At 37.5% G+C, this 21,486-nt stretch overlaps 1 protein-coding gene and 1 pseudogene across 1 annotated transcript in view; one reads left to right on the top strand and one right to left on the bottom strand.

Annotated features, from left to right (window-relative positions):
* Window positions 1-21,486, bottom strand: part of SMCHD1 (structural maintenance of chromosomes flexible hinge domain containing 1) — a 166,750-nt gene that overhangs the window by 85,801 nt on the left and 59,463 nt on the right. The window contains exons 13-19 of the mRNA XM_006891422.1: window positions 18,139-18,333; window positions 16,403-16,516; window positions 15,735-15,841; window positions 14,842-14,924; window positions 14,572-14,685; window positions 6,132-6,209; window positions 5,841-5,960 (exon numbers count right to left, since the gene is read on the bottom strand). Of these exons, the coding sequence (XP_006891484.1) occupies window positions 5,841-5,960; window positions 6,132-6,209; window positions 14,572-14,685; window positions 14,842-14,924; window positions 15,735-15,841; window positions 16,403-16,516; window positions 18,139-18,333 (811 nt within the window). The remainder of the gene's footprint in view (window positions 1-5,840; window positions 5,961-6,131; window positions 6,210-14,571; window positions 14,686-14,841; window positions 14,925-15,734; window positions 15,842-16,402; window positions 16,517-18,138; window positions 18,334-21,486) is intronic.
* LOC102857420 lies at window positions 10,865-11,420 on the top strand (annotated as a pseudogene).

Raw genomic sequence — 21,486 nt, 5'->3', positions numbered from 1 at the left:
AAAGCATCCTTGATTATAGCAACTCGAGGTTTGAATTTGTTCTTCAGTTCCTTGAGCTTAAGAAATGCTGAGTGAAGTTCGGCCCTTTTGATTTTCTGAGTCCAACTCATTGCCCATTTCATTGTAATATTTTACTTTGTTGTCTCGTGCTGCCTTTTGAAATCTTCTTTTCAACTCTTTAGTATCTTGAATTCTTCCCTCTGCCTTGGCGTTTCTGCGCTCCAGTGCAATTTTCAGAGTCTCTTCTGACATCCCTTTTGGTCTTCTCTTCCTCCTCTGTCTCTGCAGTGACCATGTGCACTCTTCATGGATGATACCATTGATACTCTCCCACAACTCATCTGGCCTTCGCTCATTAGTCAAGGTTTCAAACCTGTTCCTGAGGTGGTTCTGAAATTCAGGTGGGATAGACTCGAAGTCATATTTTGGTTCCCGTGGACTTGGTTTAATTTTCCTTAGCTTAAGCTTGAACTTGCATATGAGTAGTTGGTGGTCTGTTCCACAATCAGCTCCTGGCCTAGTTTTCATAGCTGATAGTGAACTTCTCCAGTGGTTCTTTACACAGATGTAATCAATCTGATTCCTATGCATACCATTAGGTGAAATCCATGAATAAAACCTGAGTTTATGTCTCTTAAAAAACATATTTGTGGAGCTTTTTGAATCACCAGAATAAAGAAGTATCAAACTGCAAAAATAAAAAAAAAAAAAAGGTATTTGTGATGAGTAAGTCATTGATTGTGTAAAATTCTATCATCTTCTCTCCAGCTCCATTTCTGTCACCGAGTCCATGTTTTCCAACTACTGAATCTTCTCTATTCCCACCTTTTGCATTCCAGTCACCCATTATTATCAATGCATCTTGATTGCATGTTCGATCGACCTCCGACTGTAAAAGTTGATAAAAATCTTCTATTTCCTCTTCCTTGGCTCTGGTTCTTGGTGCATATATCTGAATGATAGCCGTATTCACTGGACTTCCTTGTATGCATATGGATATTATCCTGTCACTGACAATATTGTACTTCAAGATGGATCTAGCAATGACTTTTTTAACTACGAAAGCAACTCCATTTTTCCTCACCTTTTCATCTCCAGAGTAATATATATGATCATCCGACTCAAAATGCCCCAAGCCAGTCCATCTCATCTCATCTCATCAATGCCTATTATGTCAATATTTATGCGTTCCATTTCTTCCTTAACAGTATCTAATTTTCCTACATTCATGGTTCTCACATTCCTTGTCCCAATCACTACTTACAACTGTTCCTCTTCCTTTGTATTTCCAGAGCTGAAAGTTCAACCTCAGTTGCCCTTTCTGTTATCTACATGTGTTCTGTTGTACATAGTTTTTCAGAGGCCTGCTATTTCAGAAGTGGATGGTCCATCCTTCTTCCTAGTTTGTCTTAATCTGAATGTTCAGATATAAAGAAGTATCAGATAGACCATAATTTTACAGAAAAGTACATGTTTAGTTTAAGTAAATTCTTTGCTGTCGATGTTTTTGTCAGTTCATCTCCCTGCGGATTTTCCCTTGTGTTTGCTGACCCTTTACTTTCTCAAACATGATGTCTTTTCCTAGGTATTTGTTTATCCAGATGACATAGCCAAAATGAGGCTGCTGGAGTCTTATGATTCTTGCTTTTGAATAGCATTCTGATGGTAATTCTTTTTGCTTGTTTGTTAGACACATTTACTTTGATGCAACTGATGATAAATAAATCAGTAGTGATTCTGCTCTACTACAGATGCACTTGTGAAATAAACAGGCCTGTGATAGTTAACTTGAAAGACTCAGTGATGTCTCAATTCTTATCACAGCCAAAATGCAAAACCTTCTATGGTTTTCCTATTCACGGAATGCTTCCAAAGTCAGAGGAGCAAATCATCCTTTCTTGTCCAAAGTAGGCTCAAAACAGCTGGTTCCAGAATCTGCACCTCTCTTGAATCCCAAGTGAATCACGAGTGGGATGAAGTCCAGTGGATGGCACACTAGCCTTCCTGTAAGAGTTGGTGTCGTCTTTGCTTAGCCTCTCTGCTCATCTTCACCATGCTGACAGGAGGTGCTGCACAGAGGAGACTCTCTGATGGCATTTGTTGTAAGACAGTAATTGTTTGTTCTTCTGGCAGAACTCTACATATTCAATATTCTTTGTCAACACCACAGGTAGAATGTATGAGTAATGACTTACTTCTGTTTTTACTGTCCAGTTTTCACTGAGGCAATAAATACATACAAGGCAACTGAAAAGAAAATTACTTGGGTCAGGTACACCTTAGCTATCCAAGTAACATCTCTGTTTTTTAAAAGGGGCTGAACATGCAGATGCTATTAAGGTACAACAAAGCTTCCTCAGATTAGATTCTGCTGAAGATTCAAGATCATGGCTTCCTGGGTATCTCCAGCCAACTGACCTACCACTGAATTTAAGGGTTTCTGTTCTAGCTTGTAGTTTGATTAGCAGTTCCTGGAGTGACTGACAAAGCTAAATGGCTACCCAAGATACAGCTGGAACAGGAGAGAAAGAAATTAGGAATCTGAGAATGAAATGAATTGCAAGATCTAACTGCCTACTTGAACTATTATTACCTTTCTTCCAGTACAACCATTTTCACAAGAGCCAAAAGATGGATCCAGATTAGAAGGAATAAAATTGTGCAACAGAACTTCAAATTCCTATGGTAACCAAATTTATTAAGCCCCGAAAACGAAGGAATATTCAAATCTAATGTTTTAAAATAACCATGAAACCTGAAAATAGAAACTATACCAAATGAACAATCAAGTTTAATTAGTAAAGAATGCCAATACCGAACATCTCTTTTAAAGAACTGTCTGTATGAAATCAACTGAAAATCAATCCAGAACTTATGATTTGAGTGAACATTTACTGAGCAGATGGTATTCCATTCAACCATTCACGTGTTTTCTTTTATGACAATGACTACAAATCCTCACACTGAATCACTCTTTACACGCTCTCTGAGGTTCTTGTTTTCACTTATTCTCCAACTCTCTCCCTTCCTACTTTGAGATTGTTTTGTTTTGTTTTTTAAATATATTTTTTAAAATTGTGATTTTGGTGAAAGTTTACAAAGATGATGTCCCTGTGATGCTGTGACTGAGCATCTGGAGAGCTGAGAACATCCTTGCTTGTACTGTTCACCTCAAAGACCTGAAAGTTTGGCTACAAAGTTTGGCACAGGGGTGAATACAGCTCAAGGCTCAAAGGAAAGCAAAGGGCTTAGAGGTTCCACCAGTCTGTGTTGGCCCGTCAGCCTGACCATTACTGTGATTCTGATTTGTTCAAGCTAAAAGTAACTTTAATCATTAGTCTTAGAACTTCAAAGGGCACAGAGAATTAATGATAGTGAAACAGTGCAAATAAGGACAAGGCTGGTGATACATGTGAAGAATATAACCAGTGGCACTGGCCTATACATGCAGCAAAATTGGTGGTGAAGTTTAATTTGTTACGTGTATTTTCACACACAAACAAAAATGTTTAACCACATCTATAAACTTTAAAGAGCTCTTTTGGAAATGATTTCCCTAATGTAATGCACAATTTGATTTCTTGGTAGCTGCTTTCATGGATGTCGATTATGACTTAAGTAAAATGAAACCTTTGACAGATCGAATTCTTTTCCAATTCACATTACAAGATAGCCAAATGTCTCAAGAATGGTTGTTATTATGTTGGAGTGAATGAAAACTGGAGGATTTGTTGGCACCTGTTTAAGAGAGACTATCCCAGATTTCCGCCCTTCACCGCAAACAGCCAGTCACCACTTGCCTTCTCCAGCCACAACAACAGGTGAATGAAGGCTTATTCTCTGAAAGAGGTAAAGGAATTAAACCAATGAGCTCAGGAATACCACACTACAAAGAGAGACCTGAGCAACTAAAAACTGACAACAGAAAGGAAAAAGACATACAAAGTGTGAAACATTAACTTAAAGTACCTTTAACTTTAGTAACCTAAAGTGGAAGGATAAAACTTAGAGAAAGAGACAGGGAAATAAATTAGCACATGTCTAAACCTAGGATCTCTAGAGGAATAAAACCAGTGAAATAGATGTGCACGTGCGCTTGTGTGTGTGTATAGATAAATGGAAGAAGAGAGAAAGTGGGTAAAAAAAACATTAACTTCAAGGAAAAGTTTTAAACAGTTGTGTAGCCAGCAAGTCCTAAATTTCCTGGTCAAGTAATGTAGATACAGGGACTAATGAGCCCAAAGTGTACTGGGAAAGTGAGAACATGTGTTGGTGCACAGGGTTACAGCAACAGGTGAAAAAAAAATAGACTGGTCTGGAAGAAAATCTGTATCTCAAAAACCAGAGCTCAAGCATCAAGAAGAGTTCAAGCTTTAGAGAGAAGAACAAATTTTTGCAAAACATTTAAAAGGAAAGCCTGCCACATCACCAAAAAATGCTCCTTTCAACTGACTGGCTGTTCACAGTAGGTAAAAAAAGAAAGATGATCACGTGTTGCCGTGTACCCTGAGTTGGAACTGATTCATAGCTGACCTCCCAGCGGGTTTTCAGAGGCAGTAAATTGCATGGGAGGAGACAGTCCATCTTTCTCCTGCAGAGCAGCTTGTGGATTCAAACCATGTATTTCTGGGTTGGCAGTGCAACTCCTTAACACTGGGCCACCAGAGGTCCTTGATGATAACAGTGTCTCACAAACCATTGCAGACAGCCAGTCATATACCATTTAACATAAGAGAATATAATATTTTACATGTTGCAGAAAGAAAGGAGAGAGAAAAAGATATTAGGGTAATTGAAGAAAACAGATACATGCCGAGTCATAAAATTTTAGAACCCAAGAAAAAACACTGGATTCCCCCAATGGCTGGTGCTGAAGGGTATGTCACATATAAAGAGTCAGGAAACAGAGTCACACTTCAGCAGTGGAAGCGAGGAAACAAAGCAGGACTATCTTCAAAGAGGAAGCAATGAAGGGGTCAATGATGTCTTTTCCACACCCAACACCCACGGAAGCAGCAATCAAGAAATAAAATGGCATACTATAGTAGGAAAACTATTACCAAGGATCTCTTTAATGGGATAAAAAGATGTCACTTTAAAGACTAAGGATAATCTGATCCAAGCCTTGTAAGGTGGACAATGACTAAGAGGATGTAAGAAAAATTCACTTATCGTCACTGAGTCAGAACCGACTCAGAGCTGATCTGAGATTTCTGAAGCTGCAAACTGCACAGGAGGAAACTGCCCATCTTCCTCCCTGAAGAGCCATTGGTGAATTTGAACTGGCAGACAGGCAGAGTCTTTGGCTAATTAGCAGTCCGATTCCCTTCAAGAAGTAATGATGCTTTAAATTGTGTTGGCAAAGAATACTGAATATTCTGTGGACTGTCAAAAAGGTGAACAAATCTGTGTTGGTAGCAGTTTAGCCAGAGTGTTCCTTAGAAGTGACAGTGATTGAGACTTTGTTTCACATACTTTATAGAAAAGAGTCAGTTCCTGGAAAAGGCTTGGAAAAGTAAAGGATCAGCAAATGAGAGGAAGCCCCTCAACGAAATGGAGCGAGACAGTGACTGCAGCAAGGGCCTTCAGTAAGGAGAAATATAAGGCTGGTGCAGGTTTGAGCAGGGTCTCTTTTTTTTGGGGGGTGTCTAATTCTATTGTACATGGCCTGTCTATGAGTAAGACCCAACTCACTGGAACTTAACAACACAACCATCAAATGGGATCATAAAATCATTTTAAGAGCAAAACAGTTACCCAATTACTAAAACATCTTTAACTGAATTACCTTTTACCCAAACCTAAAAGTACATTATTAACATATATATTATTGTACTTACCTTTAACAGAAAATTTAATTGCTTTAGATGGTAGTGGTCTTCCTGCATAAGTGTCTGCATTACTTTCATTCAACACAACTTGTAATTTCAATGTATAATTCCCTAATTTTTGAATATTTTCTGGATAAATTAAGAAGAAATTAAAAATCAAGTCAGGATAATACTGATTTTTTTTAAAATAAATTCATATACACTGTTTTTCACAGTAGATTTTTCCCATTTCCTTTCCCTACCCCTTCCTCTACCCATTAAATTCTGATGTATTTTTTAACATTTAGAAAAATAACTCACCCATCTTTTTAAACCAGTAGGGCCATTTTCCTCCATGTTGACTAATATGTGAAATTATTTCTTTATTTCCACTTGAAGCTTAATAAAAAAAGAGTTATGCTTTAAGAAACTGGGTTTAAAACATGAACATGAAATGTCACATAGTATCAAATCTTTCTTTGCACCACATTTTAATGCTTTAAAGCCCTAAACCATGCTGTGCACATGAACAGGAACAAAATTTTACTTGTATAATCACTTATGTCAATTCCGGAAAATATATTTGTAGTTCATATAATAAAATATAGAGAATATTTACATTTGACATTAAAAATTACTTTCCTTAAAAGTTTTCTTTAGTGCTCGCTTCGGCAGTACATATACTAAAATTGGAACGATACAGAAAAGATTAGCATGGCCCCTTGTGCAAGGATGACACGCAAATTCGTGAAGTGTCCCTAAAATTAACGAGTGTGTAACTAAGGCTAACTCCTTTCACCTACAAATATTTCGTCTTTGGATACAAAGATAACTGTGGATAGTCCTTAGGGAGGGACTGTTTAAAAAGAGGCAGGGGAAAAAAAAGTTTTCTTTAACTGAGATGGTGCCTGTTCCATATGAATATTATCACTCTAAGTTGTAAAAAAAAAAAATTTCTTCAAGAATCAAGTAATACAATTTATTAATGTAGCACAATTTCCAAACTTTTATCATAAAACAGCGAGGACTACAACAGTATGTGTATGCTTGTACTGCTAACTTCTACGTTACAAAAAAACCCCCCAAAAACCAACCATTGGAAAGTCAAAAACTAATGACTACTTAAAACAGAGAAGAAGAAAACAGATCAGAGGTGATAATTTGACTTCTCTGCAACCACCCTTGTTAGATCATTCCAGACTTTACGTTATTATGCTAAAAAACCTAGAATTAAAATGGTAACCAAATTTTAATGCAGATTAAGTAGGAGATATGACTATATAACCTAAAATTATTTGTAACCTAATATAATAACAACAAAGACTGTTTTATTATTTAAACAGAGAAATATTTTAAGGACAAATAGTTTTGTAAAGAAGCCAAATTTTTCAGTTGTCTTACACTAGTAAAAGTACTACCATTATTTTGAAATTCATGTCAGAATAAACCACAGGGTTACGAAGTTTGGTGGATGGAAGGAGGTGGTGAAGGAAATGGGAAGGATCCGGTGGGAACGGGAAAAGATTGGTAATGATAAGCCAGATCCAATGGTGATTGATTTAATAAAACTTAATGATGGGAATGATTGCATGAAACACAATATGAATGAAGAATAGTATGAAACACACTGTATACAAACTCTGTGAACAAACCAAAACAAAATTTTAAAAATACAAAAAAAAAAAGAAAAAGGCTCTTTTTTTGACAAATTCTAGATAATAAATTTAGAAGTGTAAGAATAAGGAAAAAAATGCCACCATAGCCCCTAGTAAAATAACAATTAACCTACCGGTGTCAAGCTGATCCAACACTTAGGAACCTTCAATAGCCTTCCAAGGCTGTAAGTCTCTAGGGCAGGGGACTGTCATCTTTTTCCCTCACGCTGCAGGTGAATTCAATGGCCCGAATGATGTGCAGTTCACTACTAACTGTAACCCCATGCATCCCCTAAGCAATGTTTGTTGTAGTTGTTGTTATGTGCCGTCAAGTCACTTGCGACTCATAGCGACCCTATGTACAACAGCCCTAAACTCTGCTCTGTCCTGTGCCAATCGCACTGTCTCTGACACTCCCATCCCAATTACCCCAGTCACTGAATCAATCCACCTCATAGAGGGCCTTCCTCTCCTGTGCCTGCCCTCCACCCTCCCAAGCATGATGTCCTTCTCCAAGAACCAGTCTCTCCTCACAACATGTCCAAAGTATGTTAGATGGAGCCTCAGAATCCTTGCCTATGTACCCTAAGCAATACCTCTGGAAAAGACTGGCCATCTGTTTCCATAACAAGAAAACCCTACATAGTTGTTCTGCTCTGTAAAACAATGAGGGTGAATCGACTTGAAGACAATGAGATTTAGTTTTTTCTTTTGTTTAAAATACTGATTCAAGTAAGCAAAAGATCATTTTGGATGAAACCATCACATAATAATAAGCAAAAAGGACAAACACAAAACTAAACTATGAATCTCTAGTGGTAGTGAGTTAAGAGTTAGGCTGACAAACCAAAGGCAGGTGGTTCAAATCTACCACCTGCTCTGTGGAAGATGAGTAATCTCCTCCTGTGCAATATATAGCCTCTGAAAATGGATGACCAGAGGATCCTTGTAACAGAGGGATCATTTTAACAAGTTAATTCAGGAATCCACACTGTTCTGAGCTGGCCTTCAGCTCATGGTAACACCACGAATGCACAGCAGAAGTGCCCCAATGGGTCTTGAAGCCTGTGATTTTTCAAAAGGACAGCCACACAATTTCACCATTTACACTCTCCAGTAAACCACCTGACCCATCCTAGCAACACTAAGTGGGACAATTAGAAGACATGTGTCTCGTGATGTAAAACAGACTGCCAACTAAATGGTGAAAACAAATGGCACAGGTAAAGTGACTTAAATATTTCGAACAAGCTTTTTGGTTTTCAGGAAATAGAAAATGAGGGTAAAACAAGTTTAATGACAAAATAAGAAAGCGAACATTTTCATTAACAAATGATTAAGTTTTGTCAACAAATGACTGACAGAGGAAAACGGAGAAGGCTCTGCTATGTAACAAGAGTGTTAAGAAGATAAGCGATGACTACATGTAATACATGTACCTGTTACCAATCACAAAATGGTATCATGTTGGGAAATCTGAGTTGTAGTGGATACTGTATTAATAACAAAATATTGTGATAAATGAATTACAGCTACATAGAAAAACATGCAATTGAGCTATAACCATAAATAACAATAGATAGGACAAGGGAAAACACAGTTCTGGTAACTAATGAATTAATTTCTATATGTATGTGCATTTATGCTATTCTATACCTTCATTTGTTTCTCTCATAATTTTTTAAAAAATGTAAGCTTAACAAATTAAATACTTGTCATGGATATTAGACCAATTAACTACTTTCAGAGGATCTCTAGAAAAGACCGGTCAACTTTCTAGTTTATAATGCATTTACTCAACAAATATTAAATACTGTCTTGACTGATATTTCTCGAAAACATTCATATGTGAAGTGGAAATAATGTAATGACTCTCCCAGGATCTGATAAGCTATAGTTATAAAAAAGGTGGAATACAGGACTATTATCCAAACAGAGCCCTGATCCAATGTAAGGGGAGTATTCTTTTTTTCCCCCCCAGTATATGTTGTTGGGTTTTTTTAACTATTAAATTTTATTAGTTTTAATGAATATTTACAGAGATTTTGGGTTTTCATTCATTCATTGTTGCACTATTTTCTCTACCCAGGGGAGTATTCTTGAGGTGTAACCTGAAACATCTCTTTTCTCCTAAGTAGAGAGTGGGGCAACCTCAGTATCATTAAGAAGACTGCATCTTTTGGAGCTAAGTTCTCGTACTGGAAAACTCCAAGAACCAGAAACTCAGAGAGGCTTTCCCCAGAGCCAGCACCTTGAATCTGGACTGCTATCATTTTAAACTGTAAGACAATGTATGCTCAAGTCATACACCTATAGTATCATTTATAGCTAGATAATTAAGCCAGTCACCTTATTATCATGTACAGGAAAAAACTGAAGAAACAGACAATATCTTTGTTTTCATGGAGTTTCTTTCTGTCTTCGAGAGCATAAGCTGGCCAGCAATCAACTATGACTGCTTTCAGTCTTCGGAATCAGTTAAGTAGTTGCAACAGAGAACTTTTGGGAGTCAAAGCTTAAATATTTACTATACGAATGTAGGAAAATAGGACGTTATTAAAAAAGAAATAGAACACATAAATACTGACATACCAGGTATTGGTGAAGTGAGAGGATTCTGGCATGGGATATTTCGAATCAGATGATTATATGATCTACTATGCTGGGGATGAAAAGGTGAGGAAAAATGGGGTTGTTTTCATAATCAAAAGTCATTTCTAGATCTATCACGAAATACAAGGTGGTGAGTGACAGGATTTTATCCATACACATACAAGGAAGTTCAGTGAATACCACTATCATTCAAATATATGCACCAACAACTAGAGCCAAAGAGGAGGAAACAGAAGATTGCTACCAAATTCTGCAGTCAGAAATCAATCGAACATGCAATCAAGATGCATTGATAATAATGGGTGATAGGAATGCAAAAATTGTGTATAGGAAAGAAGGATCAGTAGCTGGAAAACATGGAGTCAGTGACAGAAATGAAGCTGGAGATAGAATGACAGAATTCTGCACATTAGATGATTTATTTCTTGCAAATACCTTTTATAAGAAACACAAATGCAGGCTATACACATGAATTTCACCTGCTAATATGCATAGGTATCAAATTGATTATATCTGTGGAAAGAATTGCTGGAGAAGCTCAATATCAGCTGTGAAAACCAGGTCAGGAGCTGACTGTAAAAGAGACCACCAAACACTCAGATGCATGTTCAAGCAAAAGTTGAAGAAAATAAAATCAAATTCACAGGAACCAAAATTTGACCTTAAGTCCATCCCACTCAAATTTCAAAAACCATCTCAGGAACTGGTTTGAGGCCTTGAGCTGGGGGAAGATATCAGGAATATCATCCATCTTTTCCTGTGAGCAGCTTCAGGTAATCTCCCAACATGGTTCGCTACTCACTTGACCCGGAAAACCCCACAAAATCATGCAAATCAAGAGGCTCAAATCTCTGGGTCCATTTTAAGAACACCGGAGAAAACTGCCCAGGCCATCAAGGGTATGCATATCCGGAAAGCCAACAAGTATCTGAAAGATGTCTCTTTGCAAAAGCAGTGTGTGCCCTTCCAACGATACAATGGTGGAGTTGGTAGGTGTGCCCAGGCCAAACAGTGGGGCTGGACACAGGGTCAGTGGCCCAAAAAGAGTGCCGAGTTTTTGCTGCATATGCTCAAAAACGCCGAAAGTAATGCTGAACTTAAGGGTTTAGATGTTGATTCTCTGGTCATTGAGCATATCCAGGTAAACAAAGCTCCCAAGATGCGCCGCCTCACATAAAGAGCTCGTGGTCGGATTAACCCCTACATGAGCTCCCCCTGCCAAACTGAGATGATCCTTACTGAAAAGAAACAGACTGATCCTAAACCAGAAGAGGAGGTTGCCCAGAAGGAAAAGATCTCCCAGAAGAAACTGAAGAAACAAAACCTTATGGCTCAAGAATAAATACGTCATCAAATAAAATGAAAACTTTTTTTTTAAAAAAAACAGTATCATCCATGAAGAATGCAAAAGATCATTACAAAGACAGAAGAGAAAGAAAAGACCAAGATGGATAACAGATGAGACTCTGAATATTGTATTAGAGTGCCGAAAAGCCAAAACTAAAGGAAGAAATCAAGAAATTAAAGAGCTGAATACAAAATTTCAAAGGGCAGCTCAGGATGATAAAGCAAGGTTATTATAATGAAATGTGCAAAAAGCAGGAGTCAGAAAATCAAAAGGGTTAAACTCGCTCAGCATTTCTTAAGCTGAAGGAATTGAAAAACAAATTGAAGCCGCAAGTAGCAATACTTTAAGGATGTTTGGGCAGAATGTTAAATGATTCAAGAAGATGCAAAGAGTACACAGAGTCACTGTACCAGAAGGAATTGGCTGACACAAAAGAATTTCATGAAACAATGTATAAGCAAGAGCCTGCAGTGATGAAGAAATTCTGCTCTGAAAGAATTGGCAAAAAACAAGGTTCCAGGTGTTGATGGCCTACCAATTAACATATTTCAACAAACAGATGCCATCCTAGATGTGCTCACTAAGTTGTGCCAAGAAATCTGGAGGATAGCCACCTGGCCAACTGACTGGAATGTTCCCATTCCAAAGAAGAGTGACCACACAGTGTGGAAATTACCGAACAATATCATTAATATCACATGCAAGCAAAATTCTGTTGAAAATTATCCAAAAAAGACTGGAGCAACGTGTCAACAGAGAACTGCCAGATGTGCAGGCTAGGTTTAGAAGAGGCTGTGGTACTAAGGGATAATGTTAGATGGATCTTGGGGAAAAAGCAGAGAGTACCAGAGGAATGAATGCTGAGTGCTTCATTGACTATGCAAAGGCTTTTGACTGTGTGGATCACAACAAACTGTGGTTGACTCTAAGAATAGGGATCCCAAAACATTTGATTATGCTTATGCAAAACCTATACTTGAACCAAGAGGCAGTAATCAGAACAAAGCAAAGAGACATTACATGGTTAAAATTAGGCAAGGTGTCTGCCAGGAATGTATTCTGTCTCCATACCTTTTCAATCTGTACGCAGAACAGATCATCCGGGACACTAGGCCGTATGAGGAGGAATGTAGCATCAGGATTGGAGGAAGATTTATCAACAACCTGCATTATGCAGATGACACAACCCTGCTTACTGAAACTGAGGAGGACCTGAAGTGCTTGCTGATGGTCAAAGACTGTAACCTTCAATATGGACTGAAGCTCAACACGAAGAAAACAAAGATTCTCACCACTGGGCCAACTGGCAGCATCATTATGGAGATTGAGATTGTGAAGAGTTTTAGTTTGTTTGGTTCCACAATCAACACTCTTGGTACCAGCAGCCAGGAAATCAAGAAACAAATTGCATTGGGAAAGTCAGTTGTCAGGGACCTCTCCAGAGTACTGAAGAGCAACAATGTCAGGCTGGAAACTACGGTGCACCTGATCCAGGCCATAGTCTTCACGATTGCGTGCTATACATCGGAGAGCTGAACAGTGACTAGGGATGACAGAAAGAGAACTGATGGCTTTGAGTTGTGGTGCTGGAGAAGAATGTTGGATATACCATAGACTGCTAGGAAAACAAACAGGTTCGTCCAGGATAGTGTGAAATTGGGGTGCTCCTTGGTGGCAAGGATTCTAAAGCTTTGTCTGACATACTCTGGACATGTTGCAAGGAGAGACCAGTCCTTGGAGAGGGACATCATGTTTGGACAGTGGAGTGACAGCACAAGAGAGGAAGACCCTCGATGAGGTGTACTGACTCACTGATAGGAATAATGGGATTAGGTGTGTCGGAGACAGGAGGTTGGCACAGGATAGAGCTTGGTTTAGGGCTCTTGTATAGAGGGCCAATGTAACACATAACAACAACATATGATCCTTACCAAAAAGCTTGCAATCTCTGTTTCAGACACAAGACAGACACTTAAGAAAAACAATTCAAGTTATACAATGCAAATTTAAGGCAAAGATTAAGATACTAACAGAAATAATAGAAAAGTTCTAGCATTATCCTACCACTGATGGGGAAATTCTGTAAGAGTGACAGATAGGCAATTTACATAAAAGCACATCTGAATTCAGTGTGGTACATGAGCTGGAACAGAAAAAAACAAAAGTGGTATCTCCAATCAGGTAGAGTTAAGTAATTAAAAAGATCATGACAACTTGTAATTAAAAGGTATCAAAAGATATGGAAGATAATAAGGCATAACAAAAATCTACTTTCTAAGATTTATAGATTAGTACAAGGGAGTAAGCAATGAATGGGACTGTCTAGAGGCAACAGATACATAGAGAATTAAACTCTGAAGTAACATTCAGAAGTAGCAAAGAGCAGGATTAGGCACAAGACACTCAGAAACCAGAAAGGTTAGAGAAATACAGTATGTGGTGTCACAGAAACCATGGATTATGGATTGACTGTTTCTTTAAAAAGATATACATAAGTCCTAAACTTTGTGACTTACTTAGAAACACAGTCTTTAAAAATTATTATTAGTTAATACGAAGTCATATTGGAATAGGGTAGCATACACTGTACCACAGATAAAAAAGAACAAACAGGAATTAGAAAGCAATAGGCAGAAGTAAACCAAGGAGCATCAAGAATGCCAGAAGCCAGGAGAGAAACACTGAAGGAAGGAACTGATTTCCTCAGAAGTAAGCCATATAGCTTATATGGGCTTTATAGCTGCCAGATGTGTAACGCATTAAATTCATGTTCTCTGACCTCTAGTTATAGTATCTTCTTATGGCAGCTCTAGTAAATAAAAACACTAACATAAATGTCTGTAAATTATTAGGTCATAAATAATTAAATGAAAATATTTAAATCAGTACCATATAATAAGGACAACTGTTATGTGCCATCGTGTAAGAAGCAATTCATAGCTGACCCTTCAGAAGGTTTTCAGAGGCAGTAAATCACATGGGAGGAGATGGACTATACCATGTGCTTTTGGGATTGCAGCACAAGGCCACCAGAACTCCCTGATATTTACTATATATGATAATAAAGAAATTATTCATAAACAGTAGTAAATATACAGTTTGCAGATAAATAATTAGCAAACAGAGATTTCATTTGTATACTTACTGTGTAATATAACTTTGAGCTCAACCAGGAGTTTCTTGGATCCTCCATGGCTCGTTCCTGGAAGCTTTTGCATTGCTTCCCCCTTTTTGTTTAGAATTTCAATTCGTAATGCACCTATTAGTCAAAGATTTAAAGGGGGATAAAATTACACCCAGAGAAGCCACCAAATCTTGACTTTCTTTAAATGGTGCATGGTCTTGAACATATTAAAAATGTAGGACACTAGAAAAGCACTGTTTCAGTATTAGGAGTGAAAAAAGCAAAATATACCAATAGGGGTTCCAGCAGGTCTGATCTCATTTGGCAATAACTCATCTCCTTCAGGCCAAGTAACTGACAACCTATCGGGGAGCCTATTAATAAAAACAGTGTATTAATGTCTCAAAACCTATGTGGATTATGGTCTTAATTAAAAAAAATAATACCAGAAATTGATACATTTTGAAAGGTTGAAATTAGAATTCTGTATTATTAAGCATCTACACTTTTTCCTACCCTAACCATCTGTGTAATTACTCAAAGAGTGAGACATAATCTCCTGGTATGAAGAACCAGAAATTATCAATCTTTTGTTCTTTTGCCATTCAGTTAAAGTACAGGATACTTTTGGGAAATAGAAATAAAGTAACAGCAATATCATGTAAGAAGTAAAGTAAAAGCTCATTAAATATATAAGCAGAAGAGTCGATAGTTTTGCTTTAATATTCCTTTATTTTAAAAAACTAATCTCTATCTCTTAGAGCTGTAATAATTTTATTTTACATGAGATCAAAGGAAATTTTACTTGGTTTTTTTCTTAAATGCCTTTATATTTTGGAAATTCCCTCCTATTTCTACAAAGCAAGATTCTGTTCTTGTTATTATTCTCATCAAATCAAAACCACCTTCCAGCTGACCCTCCAGCAGGCTCATATATCTCCTGTGAAGTTGCTGGTGGAGTCTAACTGCAGGGCAGACATGACATTTGGTTAGCAGCTCAATGCACTACAAACTGTATCACCAGAGCTAGATGTGATTGTTTTTTAATGACATGAAGCTCATTACAACATGTATAACATGTAAAATTACTAACGTCCTAGTAACAGACTAAAGAGCACACTCAAGACTAAGAAACATTATGATTTATATTTGTTATTTTGTTTTCACATTTAAATGTGGCTTACCTTGCCATTTCATCCTCTACGTATTTTTTTACAACTTTCTCAGCAACTGTCCTATCCAGCTTTGCAATTGGCACAGTTTTTATTTCATCATACAGCGCCTGAGGTTCCTAAATATTCACATAATAGTTCAAAATAAAATCCAAATTTAGCTGCAATGAAACCACTAGTTTTTATCTACCAAAGACATATATTTTACCCTAATTAACTATATGTATCACATTAGCTGTTTTACATTATCGCACAGTGTTTATGTTGTTCACGTAATTTCATTTTATACTACTTCTATCCTATCCAAAGAGTAACAGCGCACACTATATGGAAGAGCTCCACTACAGCCTGAAGGTTATTCATTCTTGCAACAGAGTTCTGACTCCAGTGTTTGTTTGTAGGCTCTTGAGAAAAATGCATAATTCATAAAGTTACTATAAGAACTGTAAGTAATGTTATTTCTATGTTTGTAAAATATCCGTTATACAGTTGTCAAATTCTATAGAAAATTAAAGAAACCAAATATGAAAATTCACGCTAAAACCACATTTTATCCAAAAGAAAGAAAAAAATGCAAGCAAAATCTAAAAAAAAAAATCATATTTAACTTCAATTAACACCACAAAGTAAACAGCACCATGATTACAGGTATGTTCAATAACTATGTATTGTTTTCTTACCATTGCAATTTGCACCTCTCCTCCTGTAGCATATACTTCTCCATCATGATCACCATAAAGAAAAAATCTTACTATGCTTCCATAAAAGAGAGGAAGTGTCTTAATCGTCTTAACCTAATATTTAGAGTTAAAAAAAAATAAAAGCTTTATTATTTAGTAGACAGATACAGAAAATGTTATTTCACAGACGTTGTAGAAAAACTACTTTTTATCAATTACTAAAGCTAATAAAAGTATGCTCTATTATTCTAAGGAAATGGTAATTGGGACCTTTTTCCACTTATTGTGAATACATCTTTGTAAAGAAAGATGCATCAACAGGTGCAAAAATATTATCATGTATGTATATGGAGATCATCTAGTATAATAAAGTTAATGTCTCCCACTGTATAAAAAGGCATGCATAATTGAAACAGATGAGGGAGAGAACAGTTTAAAAGTGATATATGGTTGGGTATTATGGTTATGACAAGAGTCCAGAATGAAGGTTGCATAGTGAAGTGTACTTGGGGCAGGGGTTGGGGGGGGGGCAAGGGGATTCTATACCAATGAAGGAATTTTTCTTTTACGTTTCAAAGAGAAGATTGAACCGGGGGGGGAGGGGTGGGCAGGGAGAAAAATGCAACAATGAATGAATGGAAATCCAAAATCTCTGTAAATGTTCATTAAAATTAATAAAATAAAATTTAAAAAAAAAATCATCATGTAAGTATGTCTTACTAAGAATGGGTTACAAGGTCCAAAATATTTCAATATTCTTAACTTGATGTTCAATCATTATGAATCTCCAAGTATTCATATTTTTTATCCCAATAAATTTTCTTGGTTTCAGATTAATAACACTGATTAAAAACTGTTGCAAGCTAACATTTCTTTCAAATGACTTAGTTCAAAACTTGCCTGTGAGGTTTCATTTACTTGATAGCTTTAAAGACCTAAGAATAACTTTAATTAACCCAACTGTGAAATGTCTTACAACTACTAAAGAGCTTTCATTCCAATGAGAACCTGACCCTTGTATCACTTTAGTCTCCTTCTTCCAGCTCCTACTTGGCATTCTAACTTTCATGTTGGGAAGGCCCCTGTTTAGTCTTCGGTCTAACCATACTTACTACTCCTGAGTGACCTGATCCAGTCCCACACTTTTTAATAAATGATAATTCTCACATCGGTGATTATCAATCAAGCCAGTACCATTTTCAAGGGTCCAGTAAAACCTACTTCTCCCCAAATATTTTAGGATTTGCATTCTTTTTATACTCTCTCTTACCACCCCAAATCAGAAAACGTTCCTTCTGATCTCTCAAAGAACCCTACATCCTCTCTTTTAATGGCATTTATCCCCTCTGAATATATTACAACTTGTTTATATTATTTCTGTTTTCAAATTACCACATCCCTAAGGATAAAGTACATGTCTAGATATCTGATTTCTCTACAATGCAAAGGTACAGAAAGTTACATTCAGTAATTAGTTGTTCAGTCTTGGTTTAAAAAAATTTTGTTTAAAAAAATCAGTAACTCATGTCATGTTAAAGAAAAAAAGACTGTGTTAATCAAGCTTTTACCAATGTTTTTAATGTTGTAATAAATTATGTATCAGTAAAATGAGTAATTTTTTAAAAAAAAATTCTCATGCTTTCCCAAGGAACTTACCTGCTTTGTTTTCTTATAAATGCCAAATCTATTTTCAAATTCTAATAAAAATTGAATGTAAAAATAAAAATTAAACCTACCAACTGTCCTTTTTGGTAAATTTTTCCATCCCATTCTATCGCTGAGTATGTGGCCCAGGGGCCTTGCCTTTTAGAAGGGAGATCAGGGCGTGTAATTATTCCTTTAAAGAGTGTAAACTTGATCTGCTTATCATATTTTTCATGACAGTCCTTCAGCCATAAAGCAAATTCTCTGTCAATTTTCATTCGCTGTTGCTGTAAAATTTAAAAATTTATTATATAGTTACTCAAACATTAACTCATAGTGGTCGAGTTGGAACCAACTCACAGCTGACCCTCCAAGGCTATAAATCATATGGGAGGAGAATGTGTTTCCTCTGCACACTGAGCCTTGAAATGAACCATCCAGGTTAGCAGTACAAATCTCTATTAAGTATACTATTTGTAAGCAGAGGCTATTCACTCCATTTATTTTTCCCCCAACAGACACTACAACTCAGAAATCTTTAATATTATCCCTGGAATCAAAGACTCATGGATAAGTATTAACCACAACCTTACCTTTAAAATCCCAGGATGTATCAAAAAATTATGGATGAGAGGGTGAGGGAACAGAAAGAATTTGTTCAAATTTGTATTAAAATTTTGTAAATAAACTAATACAGAAAAAAATGTAAACGAATGAAACATTCTGTAAAGGTATCACTATATGAAAATCAATAAAAAATTCTAAAAAAAAAAATTACTCATACCAGGTAGGTGTCTTCAAAGACAACTTGCAGCTGCTGAATAAGGGCAACAGGAAGATTTCTAACTACAAACCATGCATTCTCAACAGGACATTAAAAACTCATTTTTATATATAAAGCATATATATGTACATGCATACAATGAAAGCGTTATAACCCATCTTAAATTCTAAATTTTCATTTCACCTCTGAGGTAGAATTAAGGGAAGAAATGTCTCAGTTGTCTGAAAACGAACACCAATTCCATTGCTACTGAGTTGCTTGTGCTCATAGCAGCTTTACAGGACGGAGGATAACTGTTGCTGTAGGACTGCCCAGGCTGTAAATCTTCATGGAAGCACAAGGCCATGTGTCTCTCCTACGGAGCAGCTGGCTGGTATGAACCACTACTGTTCTGCTGGCAGCCAAGTGCTTAACCACTGCACCATATGCTCCTTAAAAAGGTGATTCTCAAGGGTGAGAATAAGAAAAGGCTGAGAAAAGCTACTACATAAGGAAAAAGAAAAATTATAATAATAAAATCGAAAATGACTTTATACCAATTAACATATTTCAACAAACAGATGCCGTCCTGGATGTTATAAGTTGTGCCAAGAAATCTGGAGGACAGCCACCTGACCAACTGACTGAAGAGACCAATGTTTGTTCCGATTCCAAAGAAGGGTGATCCGACAGAGAGCAGAAATTATCTAACAATATCATTAACGTCACAGAGAGAACCAGAGGAATGTCTGTGTTTCACTGACTATGCAAAGGCTTTTGACTGTGTGGATCACAACAAACTGTGGTTGACTCAGAGAAGAATGGGAATCCCAGAACATTTGATTGTGCTTATGCGAAACCTATACTTGAACCAAGCGGCAGTTATCAGAACAGAGCAAGGAGACACTGCATGGTTCAAAATCAGGAAGGGGCTCTGCCAGGGATGTATTCTGTCTCCACGCCTTTTCAATCTGTATGCAGAACAGATCATCTGGGACACTGGGCTGTATGAGGAGAAATGTAGCATCAGGATTGAAGGAAGATTCATCAACAAGCTGCATTATGCAGATGATACAACCCTGCTTCCTGAAACTGAGGAGAACCTGAACAATTGCTGCAGAAGGTCAAAAACTACAACCTTCAATATGGATTGATTCTCACCACTGAGCCAAGTGACAGCATCGTAATGGATGGTGAAGAGATTGAGACTGTTAACAGTTTTAGTTTGCTTGGTTCCACAATCAACACTCTTGGTACCAGCAGCCAGGAAATCAAGAGACAAATTGCATTGGGAAAGCCAGCTGTCAGGAACCTCTCCAGAGTACTGAAGAGCAACAATGTCAGGCTGGAGACTAAAGTGCACCTGATCCAGGCCATAGTCTTTGCAATTGTGTGCTACGTAACAGAGAGCTGGACAGTGACTAGAAATGATAGAGAATTGATGCCTTTGAGCTGTGGTGCTGGAGAAGAGTGGTGAATATACCATGGACTGCTAGGAGAAGAAACAGGTTCGTTCTGAAGAGTGTGAAATTGGGCAGCTCCTTGGAAGCAAAGATTCTGAAGCTTTGTCTGACATACATGATATACTCTGGGCATGTTGCAAGGAGGGACCAGTCCTTGGAGAGGGACATCATGTTCGGGAGGGTGGAGGGACAGCACAAGAGAGGAATACCCTTGATGAGATGGATCAATTCAGTGATTGGGGTAATGGGATTAAGTGCATCGGAGAGTGTGATTGGCAAAGGATAGAGCAGGGTTTAGGGCTCTTGTACATAATAGTCACAAACAACAACACTTAGTAGTAACAACAACAACATTTCTTAGCAATCAACATTAAACTACTGAAAACAATAGTTGTTTTTGCTATGTGTCATGGAGTAGCAAGCAACTCACAGTGACCCTAAGAACAGAAACTCTGAATTCTGCCCTGTCTTGTGCCATTATCACTACTTCTGACACATCAATCTCCATTGCCCCAGTCCACTCCTGCGCTGTCCCTTCACCCTTCCAAGAATGATGTCCTTCTCCAAGGATCAGTCTCTCCTGGCCATATGCCCAAAGTATGTGAAAAGGAGCTTGAAAATCCTAGTCTCCAAGGAGAAACTTGGTTTCACCCTAAGACAGACCTATTTGTTTTTTTGGCAGTCCAGCATCACAATTTAAAGGCATAGATTCTTCTTCTGTCATCCTTAATCATTGTTCAGCTCTCAGACACATAACCAAGGAATCACAAAGACCGTGGCCTAGATTGTTGTTGTTGTTTTGTGCCGTTGAGTCACCTGCGACTCATAGCGACCCTATGTACAACAGCCCTAAACTCCGCTCTGTCCTGTGCCAACTGCACTGTTTCTGAAACTACCATCCCAATTATCCCAGTCACTCAATCAATCCACCTCATAGAGGGCCTTCCTCTCCTGCGCTGTCCCTCCACTCTCCCAAGCATGATGGCCCTCTCTAAGGACCGGTCTCTCCTCACTACATGTCCAAAGTAAGTTAGACGGAGCCTCAGGATCCTTGCCTCCAAGGAGCCACCCAGTTTAACCCTCTGAAGGACAAATCTATTTGTTTTCCTAGCAGTCCATGGTATTCTCAATACTCTTCTCCAGCACCACAGCTCAAAGGCATCAGTTCTCCTTCCATCCTCCTTGGTCATTGTCCAACTCTCTGATGCATAACA

This window comes from Elephantulus edwardii, unplaced genomic scaffold (assembly GCF_000299155.1).
Source record: "Elephantulus edwardii isolate Elephantulus edwardi_28Jun2011 unplaced genomic scaffold, EleEdw1.0 scaffold00097, whole genome shotgun sequence".
In the NCBI taxonomy this organism is placed as follows: Eukaryota; Metazoa; Chordata; class Mammalia; order Macroscelidea; family Macroscelididae; genus Elephantulus; species Elephantulus edwardii.
The sequence above is the reverse complement of the archived record's forward strand: the minus strand, read 5'-3'. Positions and strand labels throughout refer to the sequence as shown.